The 18,520-nt window shown below is 36.1% G+C and overlaps 3 protein-coding genes across 3 annotated transcripts; 1 reads left to right on the forward strand and 2 right to left on the reverse strand.

Annotated features, from left to right (window-relative positions):
* The first annotated feature begins 1,356 nt into the window (after positions 1 to 1,356).
* LOC103837087 (EIN3-binding F-box protein 2) lies at positions 1,357 to 4,044 on the forward strand. The gene is made up of 2 exons (XM_009113416.3): positions 1,357 to 1,640; positions 1,785 to 4,044. Exons 1-2 carry the CDS (start codon positions 1,616 to 1,618, stop codon positions 3,608 to 3,610), a joined length of 1,851 nt encoding a protein of 616 aa, XP_009111664.1. The 5' UTR covers positions 1,357 to 1,615; the 3' UTR covers positions 3,611 to 4,044.
* Positions 4,045 to 10,700: 6,656 nt separating this feature from the next.
* LOC103837086 lies at positions 10,701 to 11,605 on the reverse strand. The gene has a single exon (XM_018655089.2). The coding sequence runs from the start codon at positions 11,484 to 11,486 to the stop codon at positions 10,911 to 10,913; it is 576 nt and encodes a 191-aa protein (XP_018510605.1). The 5' UTR covers positions 11,487 to 11,605; the 3' UTR covers positions 10,701 to 10,910.
* Positions 11,606 to 16,065: 4,460 nt separating this feature from the next.
* Positions 16,066 to 16,904, reverse strand: LOC103837085 (protein TIC 20-II, chloroplastic). The gene has a single exon (XM_009113414.3). It carries the CDS (start codon positions 16,858 to 16,860, stop codon positions 16,270 to 16,272), a length of 591 nt encoding a protein of 196 aa, XP_009111662.1. The 5' UTR covers positions 16,861 to 16,904; the 3' UTR covers positions 16,066 to 16,269.
* Between the last annotated feature and the right edge of the window lie 1,616 nt (positions 16,905 to 18,520).

An 18,520-nucleotide genomic window follows, 5' to 3' on the forward strand; every position in this document is an offset into this window, starting at 1 on the left:
CAGATACTAATATTCAGTGCTTATACATTAATACCTTCAATTTAAAATCTATAGAAATTCAAAGGACTCAAACTTCCAATGCTTTGTCAACAACTTTAAATCAAACCAAATAATGGGTTTGTCAACAATGCATGTACTCGAACGATTCTCCTTCAATGTGTTCTTCTTTTATAACCTCACCAGCATTTTATTTTATTTTGTTTTCACAACTTGTTGATTAATGATGATGCAACTAGTAATAACACATGACTGGATGCAGTACATGAACATCATAAGCAACTCAACTAACTAAGCGTTTAACTGTAATTAACTAAGTTGTTATTAGTATACATGATGGAGATAGGTTGGGTTTTTTTTCTTATCGAACAAACCATTTTATATTGGTTAAGAGACTAAGATCGAGTTTTTATTTAACCTTTCGATTTATAGGTTTAGAGTTAAGTGTGTATATAGAAAATATAAAAGATTAAGTCTATTTTATTATGCAGAAAAAAGTTAATATTTTTTAGTAAGAGATAGAATGGGTTTTAGTAATGAAAACTTTAGCTCAGAGATTGATTGTCTGGTAGACAATGGAGAGTTGATTAGAAATTGTCTGGTGGACAATGGAGAGTTAATTAATTACAACCACACAGTTCCCTGATTACCTTAATTAATATCATATCTAATAACATCAAATGTAATCCAAATTTATAATCAATTATTGAATAACAGTGATTTATGCTGTTTGAAATTATGTTATTGTAAAATCTATGACTAAACAAATCCCTTGAATTTTTTTGTCCAGAAACTCCTTAACTAAAAATATAATATATATTTTCTAAAAGATATAATATTCTACACATATGCTCTATTTATTTTTCAAATGATTCATAAATCGAAGATTTTCAAATGTTGAACTTGTCAAATATAAGATTAGCATGGATCTAGACTATGCTATCCTCAAATATAACATTATTTTCCTTTAAAAAAAAACATGTTACAAGACACCCAACATTTGATACTATTTTTCAAATAAACAATAAATAATGTTGCTACAGTCATGTTTTAAAAATTCCTCCAACCAAAACAATATAATATAAGAAAAAAATTCAACGAAGTCGACCTCTCAATTTCAATTTTTGTCAACAATGCATGTATTCGACATTTCTATGTTATTCCTTCAATGTATTCAGCGTTTTTCGTCAACCTTTACGAACTTTATGAAATAAATTATCCTGTTTTATTAAATTAATATCAATAATAATGTTTAGTTGGTCGGAAAAATTAAAAATAATAATATAATTACAATTGGTTTCGGTGGGGCCTGTCTGGGAACAAAGAAGGTTGAGAAGAAACCCGACTTTCGCGGGTGTATACATTGAACTTAAAGAGTTTTTAATCCTCTACATTAACCCCCACCGTAAGCCTCCATCATCTTCCCCATAAGTCCTTCCACAGTTTCCCCTCCTCTCTCTCTCATATCTCAAAAAGTTCGAATCTTTCTGAAAACCCTCTTCTCCTTTTTGCCCTATTCCTCTAGGGTTCCTCTCCGTTTCATGAATTTAACTCTTCTTCGACCTCAATTCAACACCGTCTCTGCTCTGTTCATCGTCGTCTTCGTCCTCTTCGAATCATGTCTGGGATCTTCAGCTTTAGTGGTACGCTCTTCAATCTCTTAATTAAACTTCTGGTTAACTTCTAAAGTTTGATCTCGTTACTCTCTGTTTCGCGGATGTGCTCTGTTTCGTGAATGTGCTCTGTTTCTCGTTAAAAGTATTGATTTTTACTTGTTTTAATCACAGGTGATGAAGAATTTTTCAATGGTGGATCAATGTATCTATCTACAGGGAGCTGTTCCGGCGTCTATCTCCCACCGCGCAAGAGACTACGCGTCGCCGCGCCCTCACTCTACAGTAGCTTTAACCAAAAGCAAACTTCAATCGAAGTTTTACCCGACGAGTGCCTATTCGAGATCCTTAGACGCTTACCCTCTGGTAAAGAAAGAAGCGCGTGCGCTTGCGTCTCCAAGCATTGGCTCAACACTCTCACTAGCATCAAAGCGAACGAGTCTCTTCAAGAAGTGGAGAGTGAAGGGTTCTTGTCAAGGAGCTTGGAAGGTAACAAAGCTACGGACTTGAGGCTTGCAGCTATCTCTGTCGGGACATCATCCCGCGGCGGGTTAGGGAAGCTTCAGATCCGCGGGAGTGGGTTTGAGAGTAGAGTCACAGACGCTGGTATTGAGTCAATTGCATATGGTTGTCCTTCTCTTAAGTCTCTGTCTCTTTGGAATCTCCCTGCGGTTAGTGATAAAGGTTTGTCCGAGATCGCGCGGTGTTGTCCGATGCTCGAAAGACTCGACCTTTCGCGGTGTCCTGGAGTGACAGACAAGGGTTTGGTCGCAGTCGCCGAGAGCTGTCGGAATCTGAATGATCTGACGATTGATTCTTGCTCTGGTGTTGGCAACGAGGGGTTAAGGGCGGTTGCGAGAGGGTGTAGTAGTCTGAGATCTATCTCTTTGAGGAGCTGTCCTCGCGTTGGAGATCAAGGAGTTGCGTTCCTCTTGGCGCAAGCTGGTTCTTACTTGACCAAAGTGAAGCTTCAGATGGTTAACGTGACGGGCTTGTCTCTTGCTGTTCTTGGACACTATGGAGTTGCGGTTACTGAGCTTGTGCTTAGTGGGCTTCAAGGAGTGAATGAGAAAGGGTTTTGGGTCATGGGGAATGCTAAAGGGATGAAGAAGTTGAAGTCTTTGTCAGTAACCTCGTGTAGAGGGATGACTGATGTTGGGGTTGAAGCTGTTGGAAGTGGCTGTCCTGATCTGAAGCATGTCTCTTTGAACAAGTGTCTGCTTGTTTCCGGCAAAGGACTTGTCTCTTTGGCGAAATCTGCGTTGGCGCTGGAGAGTTTGAAGCTTGAGGAGTGCCACAGGATCAACCACTTTGGTTTCTTGGGGTTTCTAATGAACTGCGGCGAAAAGTTGAAGGCTTTCTCTTTGGTTAACTGTCTGGGGATCCAAGACTTGAACTCAGAATCACATCTTACATCAACCAGCTCCTTGCGGTCTTTATCAGTCCGTTGCTGTCCTGGCTTTGGAGATGCAAGTCTCACCTTCTTAGGGAAGTTCTGCCATCAGCTTCAGGACGTTGAGCTTTGTGGATTAAACGGAGTTACAGACGCTGGTGTCCTCTCTTTGCTTCAGAGCAACAACGTTGGTCTAGTGAAGTTGAACTTAAACGGATGTGTTAATGTATCAGACAACGCAGTCTCTGCAGTATCTTTCTCCCACGGAAGCACGTTGGAGTCTCTTAGCCTTGATGGGTGCAAGAACATCACTGATGCAAGCCTTGTCACAGTATCCAAGAACTGCTACTCAGTGAATGACCTTGACGTGTCAAACACTTTGGTATCAGATCATGGGATCAAGGCGTTGGCGTCTTCTCCCAACCACTTGAATCTTCAGGTTCTTTCTCTTGGTGGCTGCTCTGGGATCACGGATAAAAGCAAGGCGTGTATACAGAAACTCGGCCGCACGCTCTTGGGATTGAACATTCAGAGGTGTGGTAGGATCAGTAGCAGCACTGTGGATAGTCTTCTGGAACAGCTATGGAGGTGTGATATACTTTACTAGATTTCACCTTAGAACTTTAGTTTCTTTTCCCAGGAAGCAGCAGCTGTTTTTTTTTGCAAATTTTTTGGCAGGTTCTTGAGCCTGTTTCCACAACTGTTGTGTTCTTGGGAATCTTGTTACTGAGTTCTGGTGATCTTGTTAGAGTTTAAGTCTTGTAGTTGTTGTTGTTGTTGTTGTCTCTCTATGTTCTTGTGAGAGTACTTGTTCTTTGGTTTAGGTTTGTGATGGTAGTGCCTTTATCTTTCCCTATGTAGAGCTTTTGGCAGTGGCGGTGTATCTTCTTAGTCGCCATTACATCTCTTAGGAGTTGTTTTTTTGTGTGTTCTGCCAAAAGCTATGTTTTTCCACTTTGTTTTTTTTTTTGTTTAAGGCACTATCTGTACTACTGATCATTGTATAAGCTTCCACTGAACATACTACTATCCTTTGTAATAGAACATGTTCCTCAGTTGTCAAAAAAAAAAGAACATGTTCCTCAAATCATTTTGTTGTGATTACAAAATTGAATGTGTAAAACCTTTCACAGAGCCTTCCTTACCTGAAACAATTTAGTAACAGCATCTTGTTTTGTACCGAGTCTCGCTCCTGCTTTGACGGTTTGACCTCTTATCATGTATCATGAAAAGTGAGATGGAAGATTGGCTATAAAACCGCAATCACCGTCCTGCAGACCATAACTTCCAATGCACTCAGTATTAGTGACTAATTTCTGACCACCAAAACACAAGCAGAAATCCTCGGTTGATTGCACAAAAAAATAAGATCTAACAAAGAGATTGTGATGCCTCGGTTGATTGCACAAAAAAAATAAGATCTAACAAAGAGATTGTGATGCCTCGGTTGATTGCACAAAAAAAATCTAACAAAGAGATTGTGATGCCTTCGTTAAGTTGACAATTAGATGATAAAGATTAAAAAAAAAAATCTAACAAGGACAAGGAGATTATGATAATACATCTAATTGAACCTCTCTTAAAAATAATAAAAAAAAAGAACCAAATAACCAATTATAAGCTACTTCGTTAAGTTGACAAAGAAAAAAGCTACTTCGTTAAACTCTGCTCATATATAAACTAGAAAAATCCGTACATCGTTGATACGCATCCTTAAAGTGGAGTCAGTGAAGAAAGAGATGAGACCGATCCACCTCGAGGTCAAGAATGAAAACAGTGCAAAAGACAGGATCGCTTTGCATGAACAACCAGCCTTGTTTGCATAGCAACCACAATCCCAACGTTTCTTGCTCGGTGAGATTCTACCATCGCAGTTAGAACGACTTTTCATCCAACTTCGTCCTAACCAAATGATTAATAGTTAGTAATATGGTAATGGTATAAATTTAAATGTTAAGATTATTTTAGATTGTTGCTCTATAGATTAGAAAGTTGCAATATTTCACCATTCATTTAGTAATGACACCAAATAAATGTTATCCCTTATATCCAGAAGTTAAGGTCCTACTACACTTATGTGGTATGATTTAAAAAAAAACTAACAATATGTGATTTTGTTGTATACCCTATAATCAGGGATGTTAATAATGGGTTTTTACCCATAGGGTACCCGAAGCCCGGTTGATATTTGAAACCCAAAACCCGTACTTTTAGATTTTAAAACTCGCGGGTTTTTGTTGGGCGGGTCTTGTTTTGTTTATTACCCTATCGGGTTTACACTGTCGGGCTTCGGGTACCCGATGGGTATTTAAAAAAAAAAAAATTAACAGAAACGACTTCGTTTTATATCATAATTTACCCTAATTTTTTGTTTCTCCCGTGGCCACAGCCACAAAACATTGATCTAGAAATTAGACACGCTTTCTTGGGACGATTCATTCTAGATTGGGTTCATTGGTAAGATTTCGAAATGGGGTTTTCTGTTTTGATTCTGATAACTTTAGAATCTGGTTGACTAACCATTGATTCTATCCTAATTGGTTTAGGCCCCAACGAAAGGAGTCAAAGCGGTTACCAGAAGAAGGTCCGTACGTGATTACCTTCCTCCTCGTTCTCTCCATTGTGTCTCAGTGAGACAGTCTCACGCTTCTTATTCTTTAGTCCTCTCTACGGCTCGTAATCATATCTCCGGTGAGTTCTTTAGATTTTTTTTTGGTGACTTGTGGTGACTGAAATTGTTGTCTTTGTGTGTGTGTTTATGGTTTACAGTGTAAACTTTGCACGTAGTAGAAGCTTTAATTTCATGGTTACCAAGTTTCTTACTTGTCATGAAAAGTCTACATGTGGCGATTGATATTGTTGTCTTTGTCTTTTTTCACTGTTTGTGTGTTTAAAAAATGAAATATTGTTATCACTGCACATTTAAAATCATTTCTAGTTTTTCTCCAATCTCCCTCACCAGATTAAATAATAGCTTAAATTTTATGATTGTTTAATGTTTTTTCAGGATGGATTCACAAACACTTGACACACTAGCAGCTCTTGAGGCTGCGAATGAGCAAATGGAGGTTGATAATGATGATGAAGCAGAAACTCAAGGACAAGCACAAAGTGAAACTCAACCTGTTCAAGCAACTGAAACTGTGAGTCATTCTAAACGCGCGAAGTCTCTTGTTTGGAACCATTTCGTAGTAGTAGGAGTAGAGGCAGATGGAAAAAGAAGAAGTCGTTGCATTCATTGTGATAAGAAGTTAGTATCAGAATCTGCCTCAGGAACATCTTCTTTGAAACGACATTTAGAAATCTGTCCCAAAAAGCCTCCGTCAAGTGGTGATCGTGAGTATGATCCGAAAGTAGATCGTGATATGATCAGTGAGATCATTATTTTCCATGATCAGCCTTTCAAATACGTTGAGTACGAGAAGGTTAGAGCTAGGGACAAGTACCTGAATCCCAAATGCCAGCATATATCTAGGCAAACTGCTGGAGCTGATGTCTATAAGAGATATGAGGAAGAAAGAGAGAAGCTGAAGAAAGAGTTATCAGAATTTAAGGGTCGGGTATCTTTTACCTCAGATATGTGGACAGCTTCTACTACTATGACGGGATATATCTGTCTGACAGCTCACTATGTTGATGAGAGCTTCAAGTTGAACAACAAGATACTAGTCTTCTGTGAGTTGAAACCTCCACATACTGGTGAAGAAGTGGCTAACAAACTTATTAGTTGTTTGAAGGAGTGGGGATTAGAGAAAAAGGTCTTCTCTATGACCTTGGATAATGCTACTTATAACGATAGTATGCAGAAGATACTCAAGCATCGACTTCAAATGGCTAGCGGCAACGGGTTGTTGTGTGATGGGAAGTTCTTCCACGTTAGATGCTGTGCACACATTTTGAATCTCATAGTGAAAGAAGGTTTAGAAATTGCTGTTGGTCTTCTGGAAAATATCCGAGAGAGTGTTAAGTTTGTCAAAGCATTCGGGTCAAGGATAGAAGCATTCGCAGCATGTGTTCAGAGTGCAGGGATTAGGAGTGGAGCTGGATTGTCTCTAGATGTACCAACCAGATGGAATTCAACTTATGATATGCTTGCTAGAGCTCTGAAGTTTCGTGACGCATTCACTAGTTTGAAAGAGTGTGACAGGAGCTACAAATCACTGCCTTCAGAGGATGAGTGGGATCGAGGGCAGAAAATTTGCGAGTTTCTGAAGCCTTTCAGCACTATTACCACGTTCTTCTCAGGCGTTAGATATCCCACGGCTAATGCATATTTTCTACAAGTGTGGAAAATTGAACGCTTACTGATGAAGTATGCCAGTTGTGATGATCCAGTAATGAAAGAGATGGCTAAGAAAATGAGAGTTAAGTTTTCTAAGTATTGGGATGAATACAGTCTTGTTCTAGCTATGGGAGCTGTTTTAGATCCGAGATTGAAGCTGCAAATACTTAGAACAGCTTATGACAAAGTGGATCCTAGAAACGCTGAGAAAAAGGTTGAAGTTGTTAAGAAGAATTTGAAAAAGCTTTATGAAGAGTATGGAGCTAATTTTCGGAGTTCTTCTTCAACCTCTTCAGCAACACCGACTCCATATGAGCTTCTTACTGAGTCACCATTAGAAGATGATCTGAATTATGTAAGTCTTTTGTAGCTTATAAATTCATATATCATAATTGTTATCTATCTAATGTGATGCTTGTTTAATACAATAACGTAGGATCTGTTTGAACTTGAGAGGAGCATCCAGCCTGGTCTAGACAATAAGAAGACAAATCTGGAGATGTATTTAGAAGATCCTAGGCTAGATACGAGGTCTTTTACCGACATAGAGGTTTTAGGTTATTGGAAAGATCAAGGACAGCGCTATGGCGATTTAGCTTCTCTTGCATGTGATTTGCTCAGCATTCCAATCACAACTGTGGCATCGGAATCAGCATTTAGCGTTGGAGGACGGGTGATTAGTCCTTACAGAAACCGTCTTCTTCCAAAAAATGTTCAAGCACTACTTTGCACTCGAAACTGGTTAAGAGGTTTTGCTGAATTTGAAGGTAGATTATTAGTTTTGATATTTGGTTTCTGATTTAGTTTTAAAAAAAACTAACAATATGTGATTTTGTTGTATACCCTATAAGGCTATAATCGTTTACCACCAGGGCCTCATGTTAAGCCTACGCAGCCAAATGGTGTGAAGTATTATGTGAAACGCATCGAACCTCTTAGGTGGCTCGTTGAGCTCGAAACGTCTCCTCACGTACCGCAAAGTACGTTTAGTGTAAATCGTTGAGATTTGAACTGAGAAACTGGGTATGTTCGTTTGCCACTAGGGGCTGCGATTAGGTCATCATATATCCATGCGGATGGTTGTAACATGTAAGGATAAAACCTTAACGTAATTCGTCCAAAAAAAAAATCGTAACGTTTAAAAGGATTTCACATTTGGTTGTGAAAATGGCCAAACCCAAACAAACAAAAACCTTATCTCTGTGGCCTCATCAGACATCACATGTGGGTGTCATAAAACTGATGTGGCTTGTGGGTCAATGACTCCTTTCACATCCCAACGTCTATTTTCTTGTCACTAAAACCTACTATATTTGTTTTCTTGCTTCACTCTTTTTTGATAAATGAAATGTAAGTACTCAACGCCTGACGTTATATTCAACACATTATCCGATCATCTAATATTTCGGTTGCTTTTATCCTTCTTTCTTCTGATAACCGTGGTGTGGGATATACATTACATTATTCGATTGTCTAATATTTCGGTTGCTTTTATCTTTTATTTTTTTTCTTCTAATAACCGTAGTGTGATACCAACAACCTTTTACGCCCAATAACTAATTACTACGAGATCTTATACCTGTGAAATAATTAATTTCATTTAAAATGTGGCTAAGTGACCAGTGTGAATCAAACCAGGTAGCAGATAATAGAATTTTGGGTAATATAGATTTTCTTGTGTACCTTCATGTAAGCTTCTATTAATATGTTGCAGTTCCAGATTTACCATGCATGTGTTCTTGTTATTTTTATGTTTGTTTATCCATTTTACCACACAAAAAATGATGATTTTTTTTGTAACATGATGAATATAAACTATAGAAATCTGAATCAAATTTCTCATCCAATCATCTTGGTTGTACAAGCCAGCCATCAGTTAAAATATGCATTATAAGATAGTCTTAGTTAGGCCACAAGGTGCAAAACTAATTGAATATATCACCAAAATAAACAATCGTACCATACCAATGTAAGTTTATGTCACATATTACATTAAAATCATTATTAATTCGTATATTAGCAACTTAAAGCTAAGGATCAGATAAAGTAGTAGACAAATAGTGGTTGCTTAGTTTGTGCTGAGCTGTTTTCTCGTGGATGAGAAACTGATAGCATCGATCCCACATCATGTCGTATTTTTCTTATCAGAAAATTCTATTTTTTATTAAGGAAGAAAACATTTTGAAAGAGAATCAGCCAAAAGCATTGCCAGTTTTGAAAGACGTCTTAGAGTTTTGTGTGTTTCTCTCTAAACATAAAAATTTATAGGATAAGAAAATCACAGGTTCACAGCTCAAGCAATGGAAGACCCACAAGTGACGTATACTGTGGGAAGAAAACAATGGCACATCTTAAATTATATTGGCATTTTATATAGTGGTCCAGCCTACATGATAATCCTCTCACTGTTGCTTTTGTTAGGAGGTGGGTTGGATCTTATCTTTAGAAAACAACTCTCAATGACAATGATATTATCACATCATGATAATCCCATTACCAGGATAATAAAGTAGTTGCCAGTTTTATCTGAACATAGTGCGCTCTAATCAACAAATCAAAGCAAATCAACTTTTATTAACCTAGTCAGGAGGAGATCTATGAATCATGCATAAAGATACTCTCAACTTGACTACCTCCCAGATAAGGAAGACGTCTCTCTGCCAATATCCTGATTCTGACAATCTTACCTCTTTTATTAGTTGATTCCCCAACGTAATATTATTTTGCTCGATTTGTTACTTGAACTTTTAAATTCATGTTGTGATGTACTCCACTCATCAGCCAGCTGTCCTTTTCTCAAGCAAACCTTTACTTCCTTCCCATAATCACCCTCGATCGCTTCAGGTATTTTCATTAATTACCATCCTAATCTCCCTTTTTGAGCTGTTTAGGTGATAAACTGATTTTGTCCTTGATTTCTTCCAATATTTTTATTTTTTCGAGCTCCAAAATCACCATTACTGAGGAATCTCCTTACCAAATGTTAGATCTCTGATTCAAAAACTCGTATCCCAAAATCCAAGTATTTAATTCGTCATTATTAATTTGCTCCAAATCTTCTATTCAACTTCTCCTCCTTTCACATAGGGTCAAACGTTGATTTTATTTCTAACAGTCCGATTTTTTTTTTAAGTCGATAAACACCAATGTTGAATGTGACGGTTTCCCTAAGTATCCTACCACATCCTGCGAACCTGTAAAAACAACAACAGATTAAATTCATTATAAAACATAATTAATCAAATATAGAAGAATCAAAATAAATATACATATACCTCACACGACGAACAACGCATACCTGGGAATTACAACGGAACACGTAAACGGGAGACACGACGACGGTTTAACGGCAGACGGAACGAGTCAACGGAAACGGTAAACGTTGACGGAACAAACAACGGCGAACACAGTCAGCGATCCAAACCGGATGTAGAAATTGGAATTCAAAATATAAACCAAGTCCCTTTGTTCCATTTAATTTTAAATAACCACTTCTATTACTGTTCTTCAATTCTAGATATTTTTCGATAGCAAATGAAGTACTATGTACAATTCATCTTCACGCAACAAAACAAAAAACTTCAAGACGGTGTCGTTTTCGTCTCCGATTCAATAACAAACCCGATCAAAGATCATCAGCCTTCGACATAGACGATAGCCTACTAGGCCTAGGCTGATAAGCAGACCTCCTTTTCAGCTGATGCGAAGAAGGCCTTATCAAAGTCGTCAACGCTCTTCTCACCCACTCGCCTTCAACCCCACCGATCCTCACCAGAGAATTCGTCATCGCCGATCTCCTCATATTCAAACTGTTCGTCGGATACGCCGCCGCCGTCGCGGCGCCTTGCCCGTGGGGATTCGCCACGTTCTTGTGCAGACTGCACCGGAACGATCCGGGGTGAGTCGTCGGCGAGCACATGCATCTCCTCCTCGAATCGGGGATCTTGTTGCCGCTGGCGCTGGGCTTCGAAACGGCGATGGATCTGGTGTTGTCGATCGAGTAACGGAACGATGATTGTTTTAAGGGGGAGGATGCGAAGAGGTTAACGCGCGTAGGGGACGCGGATCTGTGGGGTTGATGATGGTTGCTGAAGAAAGTACGGGAGGAGAAGGTGGAGCTTGTGGAGGAAGCGAAGCCTGGTGAAGACGGAGAGCGTAGCGCAGAAGCGGTTGATCTGGTTCTAGAAGATGTAACCGCCATTTTTTTTTTGAGAGACTCTAATTGGAAGAGAAGGTGTTGTTTCTAGAAGAAGGCGAGAAAGTTTTTTTTTGTTTCTTAAGTCCCCTGAGGATAGTTGGTTCGGCAAACCTAGTGAGTCTCAGAAGGGGAATTTATAGGTGAGGACGATGAATGGTGTTTTTTGTAATTATTGAGAAAGTTTGTGACCTTTTGCGTAATTTAGGGAATTTGGTTAAGTGACTTAACCATGGTTTGTTTATCAACTTGTAGGATTCTGATCCAACGGCTGAGAAGGATGGTTCAGCTGAGTGCTTTTTGTGGGCACTTACAATGGGCGCATGATTGATGAAATAGCTGATAAAACTATAGGCCAACAAAAAGAAATAGTTTATGTCAAATTGTAGATGCTTGTTTTTGAAAATGGTTACTTCAAAAATATAAAACCTAAGAAATAATAACAACTATGCATTCTTTATCTTTTTTTTTGCTAACATTTGGTGCAACTATGCATTCTTTGTCCAGTCCCACAAACAAAAAAAGTCGTATAAGAATAAGTTGACGGTTTGTGACCATGATAAACCCCATCTTAATAAAACATTCAAACCAAGTACGAACGTAGGCCATTCATTGTTAATAAGTAAGAACCAGCTTTCTAGAATTAAAACGTGATTCAAACTTATGATCAGTTTTTTTTTTTAAAAACTTATTACCGTTGGTTGATAGGCCAAACCATCTACGTGCTTATAAAACCCATTGATTCAAAAGAATACCAGAATATGATATAACATGTATATGGAAATATCTCATATGTTGTAAAGTACCTCCTTCGTTTTTGATATTTTTAAAACTAAACTTATGCCTAGTAATTAGTCATAATTTTCTTAATAGTTTTACATAATATTATTAAAAAATAGTCTAGAAGTTCATGGGAGTGAGAGTAGAATGAGCACATGATGGTGATGAATATGTTCCCAGCTGCGGGGAGAGTGACTCTAACACCATTATGTGTCAGCCTGTCAGATTTTGGGTCATATTCTTCAAAATCTATGGGAACAAATACAAAATATACTCACACTCTTTTTCTAGCCTTTTAACCGCCAATCTTTTTATTTTGTTTTTTTTTCTGGTTTAGAAAGATTCAGTGTTAGTGGTCGTCTAAAAAGTATCACTGATTCACTGCTATGTTCATTAAGTTGGAAGGTGAGTAGATCTACTAAATTGATAATTTGATAGTGAGACTTATTTATGTAGGAAACATCTAAAATAAGATGGCTAGTTGGCTATTGCCTGCAATCTATTGCTATATAATAAACGTAATAATAAATAAACTTAATTGTGCAGGTTAGACAATTATAAGAAAAAAAAAACTAATTTTCCAAAGATGGGCCCTATATAATAACCTCAGAGTAATACTTGTAAGTCGCTGTTAATATCTGTAAATATGTAATACTTATTTGTAAACTTGGGGGATTTATAGTGCCCCAACATGGATCAAGAATAAAACCATTCGAATATGATAAAACATACTAATATATCCAATGTATAACTAGAGGTGCATAATTATTTTCCCACCAATATAAAAATTTGAATTACATGGATTAAGAAAGAGGAATTTATTACGAATAGGTTGAGCTTCTCTTTTTTGGGTCAAACAGTTTGAGCTTCTTAATTTGCAACTTGCTGGTCTTAAGTCAGTCCGCTAGGCCACGGAGTCAAGTCCTGCGCTTTTAGAGTTCAGACTTTTCGTTATATGATTATTCTATGTAAGATTTGTCGAGTAATAACTATTGGCATTGACTCAGATTGGCAATGGAAGAAAAAGCAGCACAACAAATATCTTTTTTTTCTTCTTAATGACAAATATCTTTCTTTCTTTTTGAGAAAAAATGACAAATATCTTTGATCAGAAAAAATGACAAATATCTTTTTAGTACAGTAAAGGGCGAATGTAATAAGCCAATAGGAGAAAAAGATAACAATAAATATCTTCTTTATGAAGGATTTATTTTAATTCATAATTGGTGACACGTGTTTGAACAGTTGACTAATTACAATTTCTCAAAAAATGTTTGTTTATAAGCTGCTTTACATATGGTTTGCCAATGGTTTTCGTTTTTAACTTACCATTGTTTCAGCTCTTCATTGTATCTGATTGGTAGTTGAATAAGCCATTGCGGCTAACCGCTGCTAGCATTAGTAGTATAAAATAAAGGAGGTTCAGTGCACCCATTGTAATGGTGACGGTTAGTTCCGAGGAATCTACAAAATTTAATTAGATTAAATATCAGGCTAATTAATAAATATAGTAGTCACAATCACAAAGCTTGTGTTGTGTCATGTTGGGCAAGTGCTTGAGGGACAAGCAAATCTTTTAAGCACAGGCCAAACTTATGACACGTATGAATCCATCAAAATACAGTCGGCACCCACTTCTCATCAGCCTCACGACAAGTGAAAGAAACTAAAATAGTTTCTTTTTCTTCTTGATTAGCAGGTGATCGGTTAATTATTTAATTCAAACAACGGAGTCGAGTTCTAACATGGGTCATGTGATTATCATCGTTTATTACAAGTTAACAATCCTCATGTTGATCAGGAAGTATTTGTACACCACATGATCAAGCATATTGTTTGTTTAAAATTAAGATGAAAATGTGTATTCTATTCATAAAACCATATTATGATTTATGAAATATTCGAATATACTGTTTAAAGAAAAGAATATGAATAATTAACTAAAGCATATTTGATAAATTGTAAACGCCAATTAGGCGCGCCTAATTATTGTTCAGTGGAAGTGTGAAGAACTTGAAAACCCAAAGCCAACGTTCTCGGAAGTCTGATCATTTAACCACTAATAATAATATCAACACCAGCCCTATTTATAATTCATAAACTAACCACACATTTTTCTTAAGCAGTCTCAAGTTTGAGTTTAGTCATAATGTAGGAAAACGGTCATAACCTACTCTAAGTTTGGCCATATATTTAATTCATACCCAAAATATCTAAAGTTTATTTTTTTTTGCGAAAAACTATTACTTCCGTTAATTATGTAAAGCCCGTTAATAAGCCGTTAAACATTCATACCCAAACCATGTCATTTCTACGTGTATGAATGTTTTACGGTTTATTAGCGGGCTTTACATAATTAACGGAAGTAACAGTTTTTCGCAGAAAAAAATTAAGGATGAAATTTGGTTTTTTTTTGAAATTGTAGGTATGTGTTCGCATTCTTGTATATTTTTGGGTATAAATTGAACATATACCAAATTTGGAATGGCCGTTTCCCGTAATAATGCCATTGTCATCATCACCTCTGAGTTCTTTCTATAGACCTTTTCGCGTGATTGCTAAATAGCTGGCATGACTAGTTTTTTATTCCATTAAAAAAATTACAAACTTGAAGATTATAAACTAAAGTGCAAAATATTGATATTTTCTACCTTGTACATATTTTATTTACGAAATATACCATATTATCCCACTGCTATATGCAGTTGTAGATTCACCTCTACGAGACCATGGTCACATGGTAGTTCAATATAATTTCAACGAACAGTATCTTAGCCATGAGTTATATATCCTCAATTGCAAATATAATTAACACTATAATACTTCGTATAAAAGTTCTCAAGAGAATTAGAAAACTTCTACAAGCCAGTCTTAAATTTTATTCTCTCAAGTTCGTGTAGACTCCTAGAACTGGATATTAAAGCATCCATTGGTGATTAACTCTAATAGTGTTTATTTTATACTTGGGTTTTATGAATTAAAGAAAGAAGACAATTAAAGGGTGTAGAATAGTTTAGTTATCTTCTCGTGGGCTAATACAACTTCATTCGAACCAAACCAAAATTTCGCTTTTACAAAATCTAGGCCCAGACTTTACTAACCCAAGTATAATCTGTTCTGCAACGGTTGGACCGGATTGACTCATTTGCAGTTCCAAAAGCACTCTTTGGTGTAAACATGATGTTTGCAGTTTTGGTAAGAGATAGATAAGTAATATTTTACATCAGAAATGGAATACGTTGATCGTTATAATTTGATATACATTGTCTAACTATTTGTGATTTAACGAATATCAAAGATGATGATATAGCTGTTGAATATTCTCGAAAGAAAAAATATGTGCAGAGACAATCAGTTAAAGAACATAATCCATTAATTTTAGAATTAGAGGCCCTTGTCGCGTCAAGAATATGTGCAAGAAGCTAAAACATTGTCCATTTTACCTATTTACATAAATTATTGTTATTTTGCAATCAATTATAAACGCAATTGCATATAGACAGACAATAAGCAAACTATGGTTAGGCTAAATAGCTGCTTAGAAGTGGAGTTTGTTGGCCAAACAATAGATTAGACACAATAGCAGCTTGCTTATAGGGGTTAGTTAGGCTAATAGCTTCTTAAATGAACAAGAACAGTGGAAGACTGGTTCATTTTCTTAAACTGAACTCTTTTCAATCGACACAAAATATGCTCTAATCGCGTTACCGTAAGGGTTACTCTTTCACAGACAATTTAACACTGAAGACAACATCATTATAGTACTGTCTAAATGCATGTTCAGCCGAATGATTAACTTGTTGGATGTTGGAATTATGTTCTTTTTAGGACAGAACCTTATGACACAATCCACTTAACAACAACATCTCTTCAAACGCAAACAACAGCTTCCTGATTCTTTCGAACTACATACCATACCACACAGTAACAATTGCTCAAAGCTGAAACCTTTATGATCGCATACACAAAAAAAAAAAAAAACAGTTTTCGAAACAAAGTGATAAGCTTTCTAGAGTTGTCTCCCAGCAGCATCAGCGACAAGGGGGATATAAGGCGTCTTTCCGACCAAACAGCTCACAACTCCATAGACAAAACACATGAAGCTAAACACAAACACACCCGTGTGTCCCCACATCATGGCCTTCATCCCAAACCCACCTCCTCCATGACCCGGATCCAGTATCCTCGTCAGCAAAACCGGAACCGCCAACAGCACATCGAGCGTCACGGCCTGCATCGCGTTGAACCTAACGTACCTGCTGAAACTCGTGTTCCTCACCACACCCAAGTAGAGCCCAAAGAAGGCCACGAAGCTCGCGCCGGGGACGGACCTGTAGAGGTTGAGCAGCGGGAAGATGGGCTCCACGAGGAGGCCTAGCCTCGGGTACTGCGCGAAGAGGAAGCGTCCGTATTGGAGCGAGTTGAAGAACGGTAAAGCGTAGGATGCGATTGAGATCACGCGCTCGGTTGCTGGTGTTGGGGTGTAGGAAGCGCGCGTGGTTAAGGTGGAGGGGCGTCTGGTAGGGAAGGAGCGTGGTGTTGGTCTAGGAGCCGCCAAGGGTTTTAGGGTTTGGTGGAGAGATAAGCACATTGACGCCATTTTCAGAAAAATCTCTTCTTTTTTTTTAGAGAGAAACGATGAAGAGATGAAGCTTTTAACTGAATCGAACCGATCAAACCGAGTTCGAACCGGAGTTTAATTAAACCAAATACCGAAATTGAATAATCTAATTGAAATGGTCTGCTTTTCTTCTTTTGGCAACTTATCTGATATATCTATTAGGATATGTTTTTGGATTTTCACATCTATCTTATTAAAACTGAAGTACAAAATGAGATTGTTTGAAAACATGTATATGAGTTTAAAAAATAAGAGTGTTTGGTAATATGGATTGTAGTCTTTTAAAAAAATATTACTTTTGTTTGGAAATAAAGATAGTAATATTTAACAAAAAAAGTAATGGACTTATCTTATTAAGAAAAATTGAAAGTCCATCATATTATAAGAAATTATCTATTTGGATCAGTTTTAAAATGAGTCAAATCATTTAAACTTTTTTTTCAAAACTAACCATAAAACAAAATTTAAACTTTATATACATATTTCAAATCAAAATAATAATTCAAAATTGATTTACATCATAAATTAATTGAAAAATATACATATATTCAAAAATTAATTTTTACTAAACTCTTTTTCAATAACCATTACTTTTGTTTGAAAACAAGGATAGTATTATTAAGCAAAAAAGTAATGGGTTTATGTTATTAAGAAAAATTGAAAGTCCATCATATTATAAAAAACTATCTATTTGAGCCAGTTTTAAAATGAGTCAATCTAATTGCCTAAAACTTTTTTTCTAAACTAACCATAAAACAAAATTTAAACTTTATATACATATTTCAAATCAAAATAATAATTCAAAATTGATTTATATCATAAATTGATTGAAAAATATACATATATTCAAAAATGGATTTTTACTAAACTATTTTTCAATACCCATTATAAAAAATGTTGTCAACATATATATAAGAAAAATACAATACGAAGCCCAATTTGAAATACCAACTCAAATTATGGTTTTTATATTTCATATTAAGTTTTAAAAATATAATATATGTAATTATTTATATGATGGTATATATAAAATATGATTAATTATATGATGACAATATACGATACATAATAATGACTAGTATTATTAAGCAAAAAAGTAATGGGTTTATGTTATTAAGAAAAATTGAAAGTCCATCATATTATAAAAAACTATCTATTTGAGCCAGTTTTAAAATGAGTCAATCTAATTGCCTAAAACTTTTTTTTTTAAACTAACCATAAAACAAAATTTAAACTTTATATACATATTTCAAATCAAAATAATAATTCAAAATTGATTTATATCATAAATTGATTGAAAAATATACATATATTCAAAAATGGATTTTTACTAAACTATTTTTCAATAACCATTATAAAAAATGTTGTCAACATATATATAAGAAAAATACAATACGAAGCCCAATTTGAAATACCAACTCAAATTATGGTTTTTATATTTCATATTAAGTTTTAAAAATATAATATATGTAATTATTTATATGATGGTACATATAAAATATGATTAATTATATGATGACAATATACGATACATAATAATGACTAGGGATGGACTTTCGGTTATCCATACGAGTTTGGTTCTGATCGATTTGCATTTCAGATTTCCGGGGTCAAAGATTTCAGCCCTATTAGGATGTTT

The sequence above is a fragment of the Brassica rapa genome, chromosome A09, assembly GCF_000309985.2.
Source record: "Brassica rapa cultivar Chiifu-401-42 chromosome A09, CAAS_Brap_v3.01, whole genome shotgun sequence".
Taxonomy (NCBI): domain Eukaryota; kingdom Viridiplantae; phylum Streptophyta; class Magnoliopsida; order Brassicales; family Brassicaceae; genus Brassica; species Brassica rapa.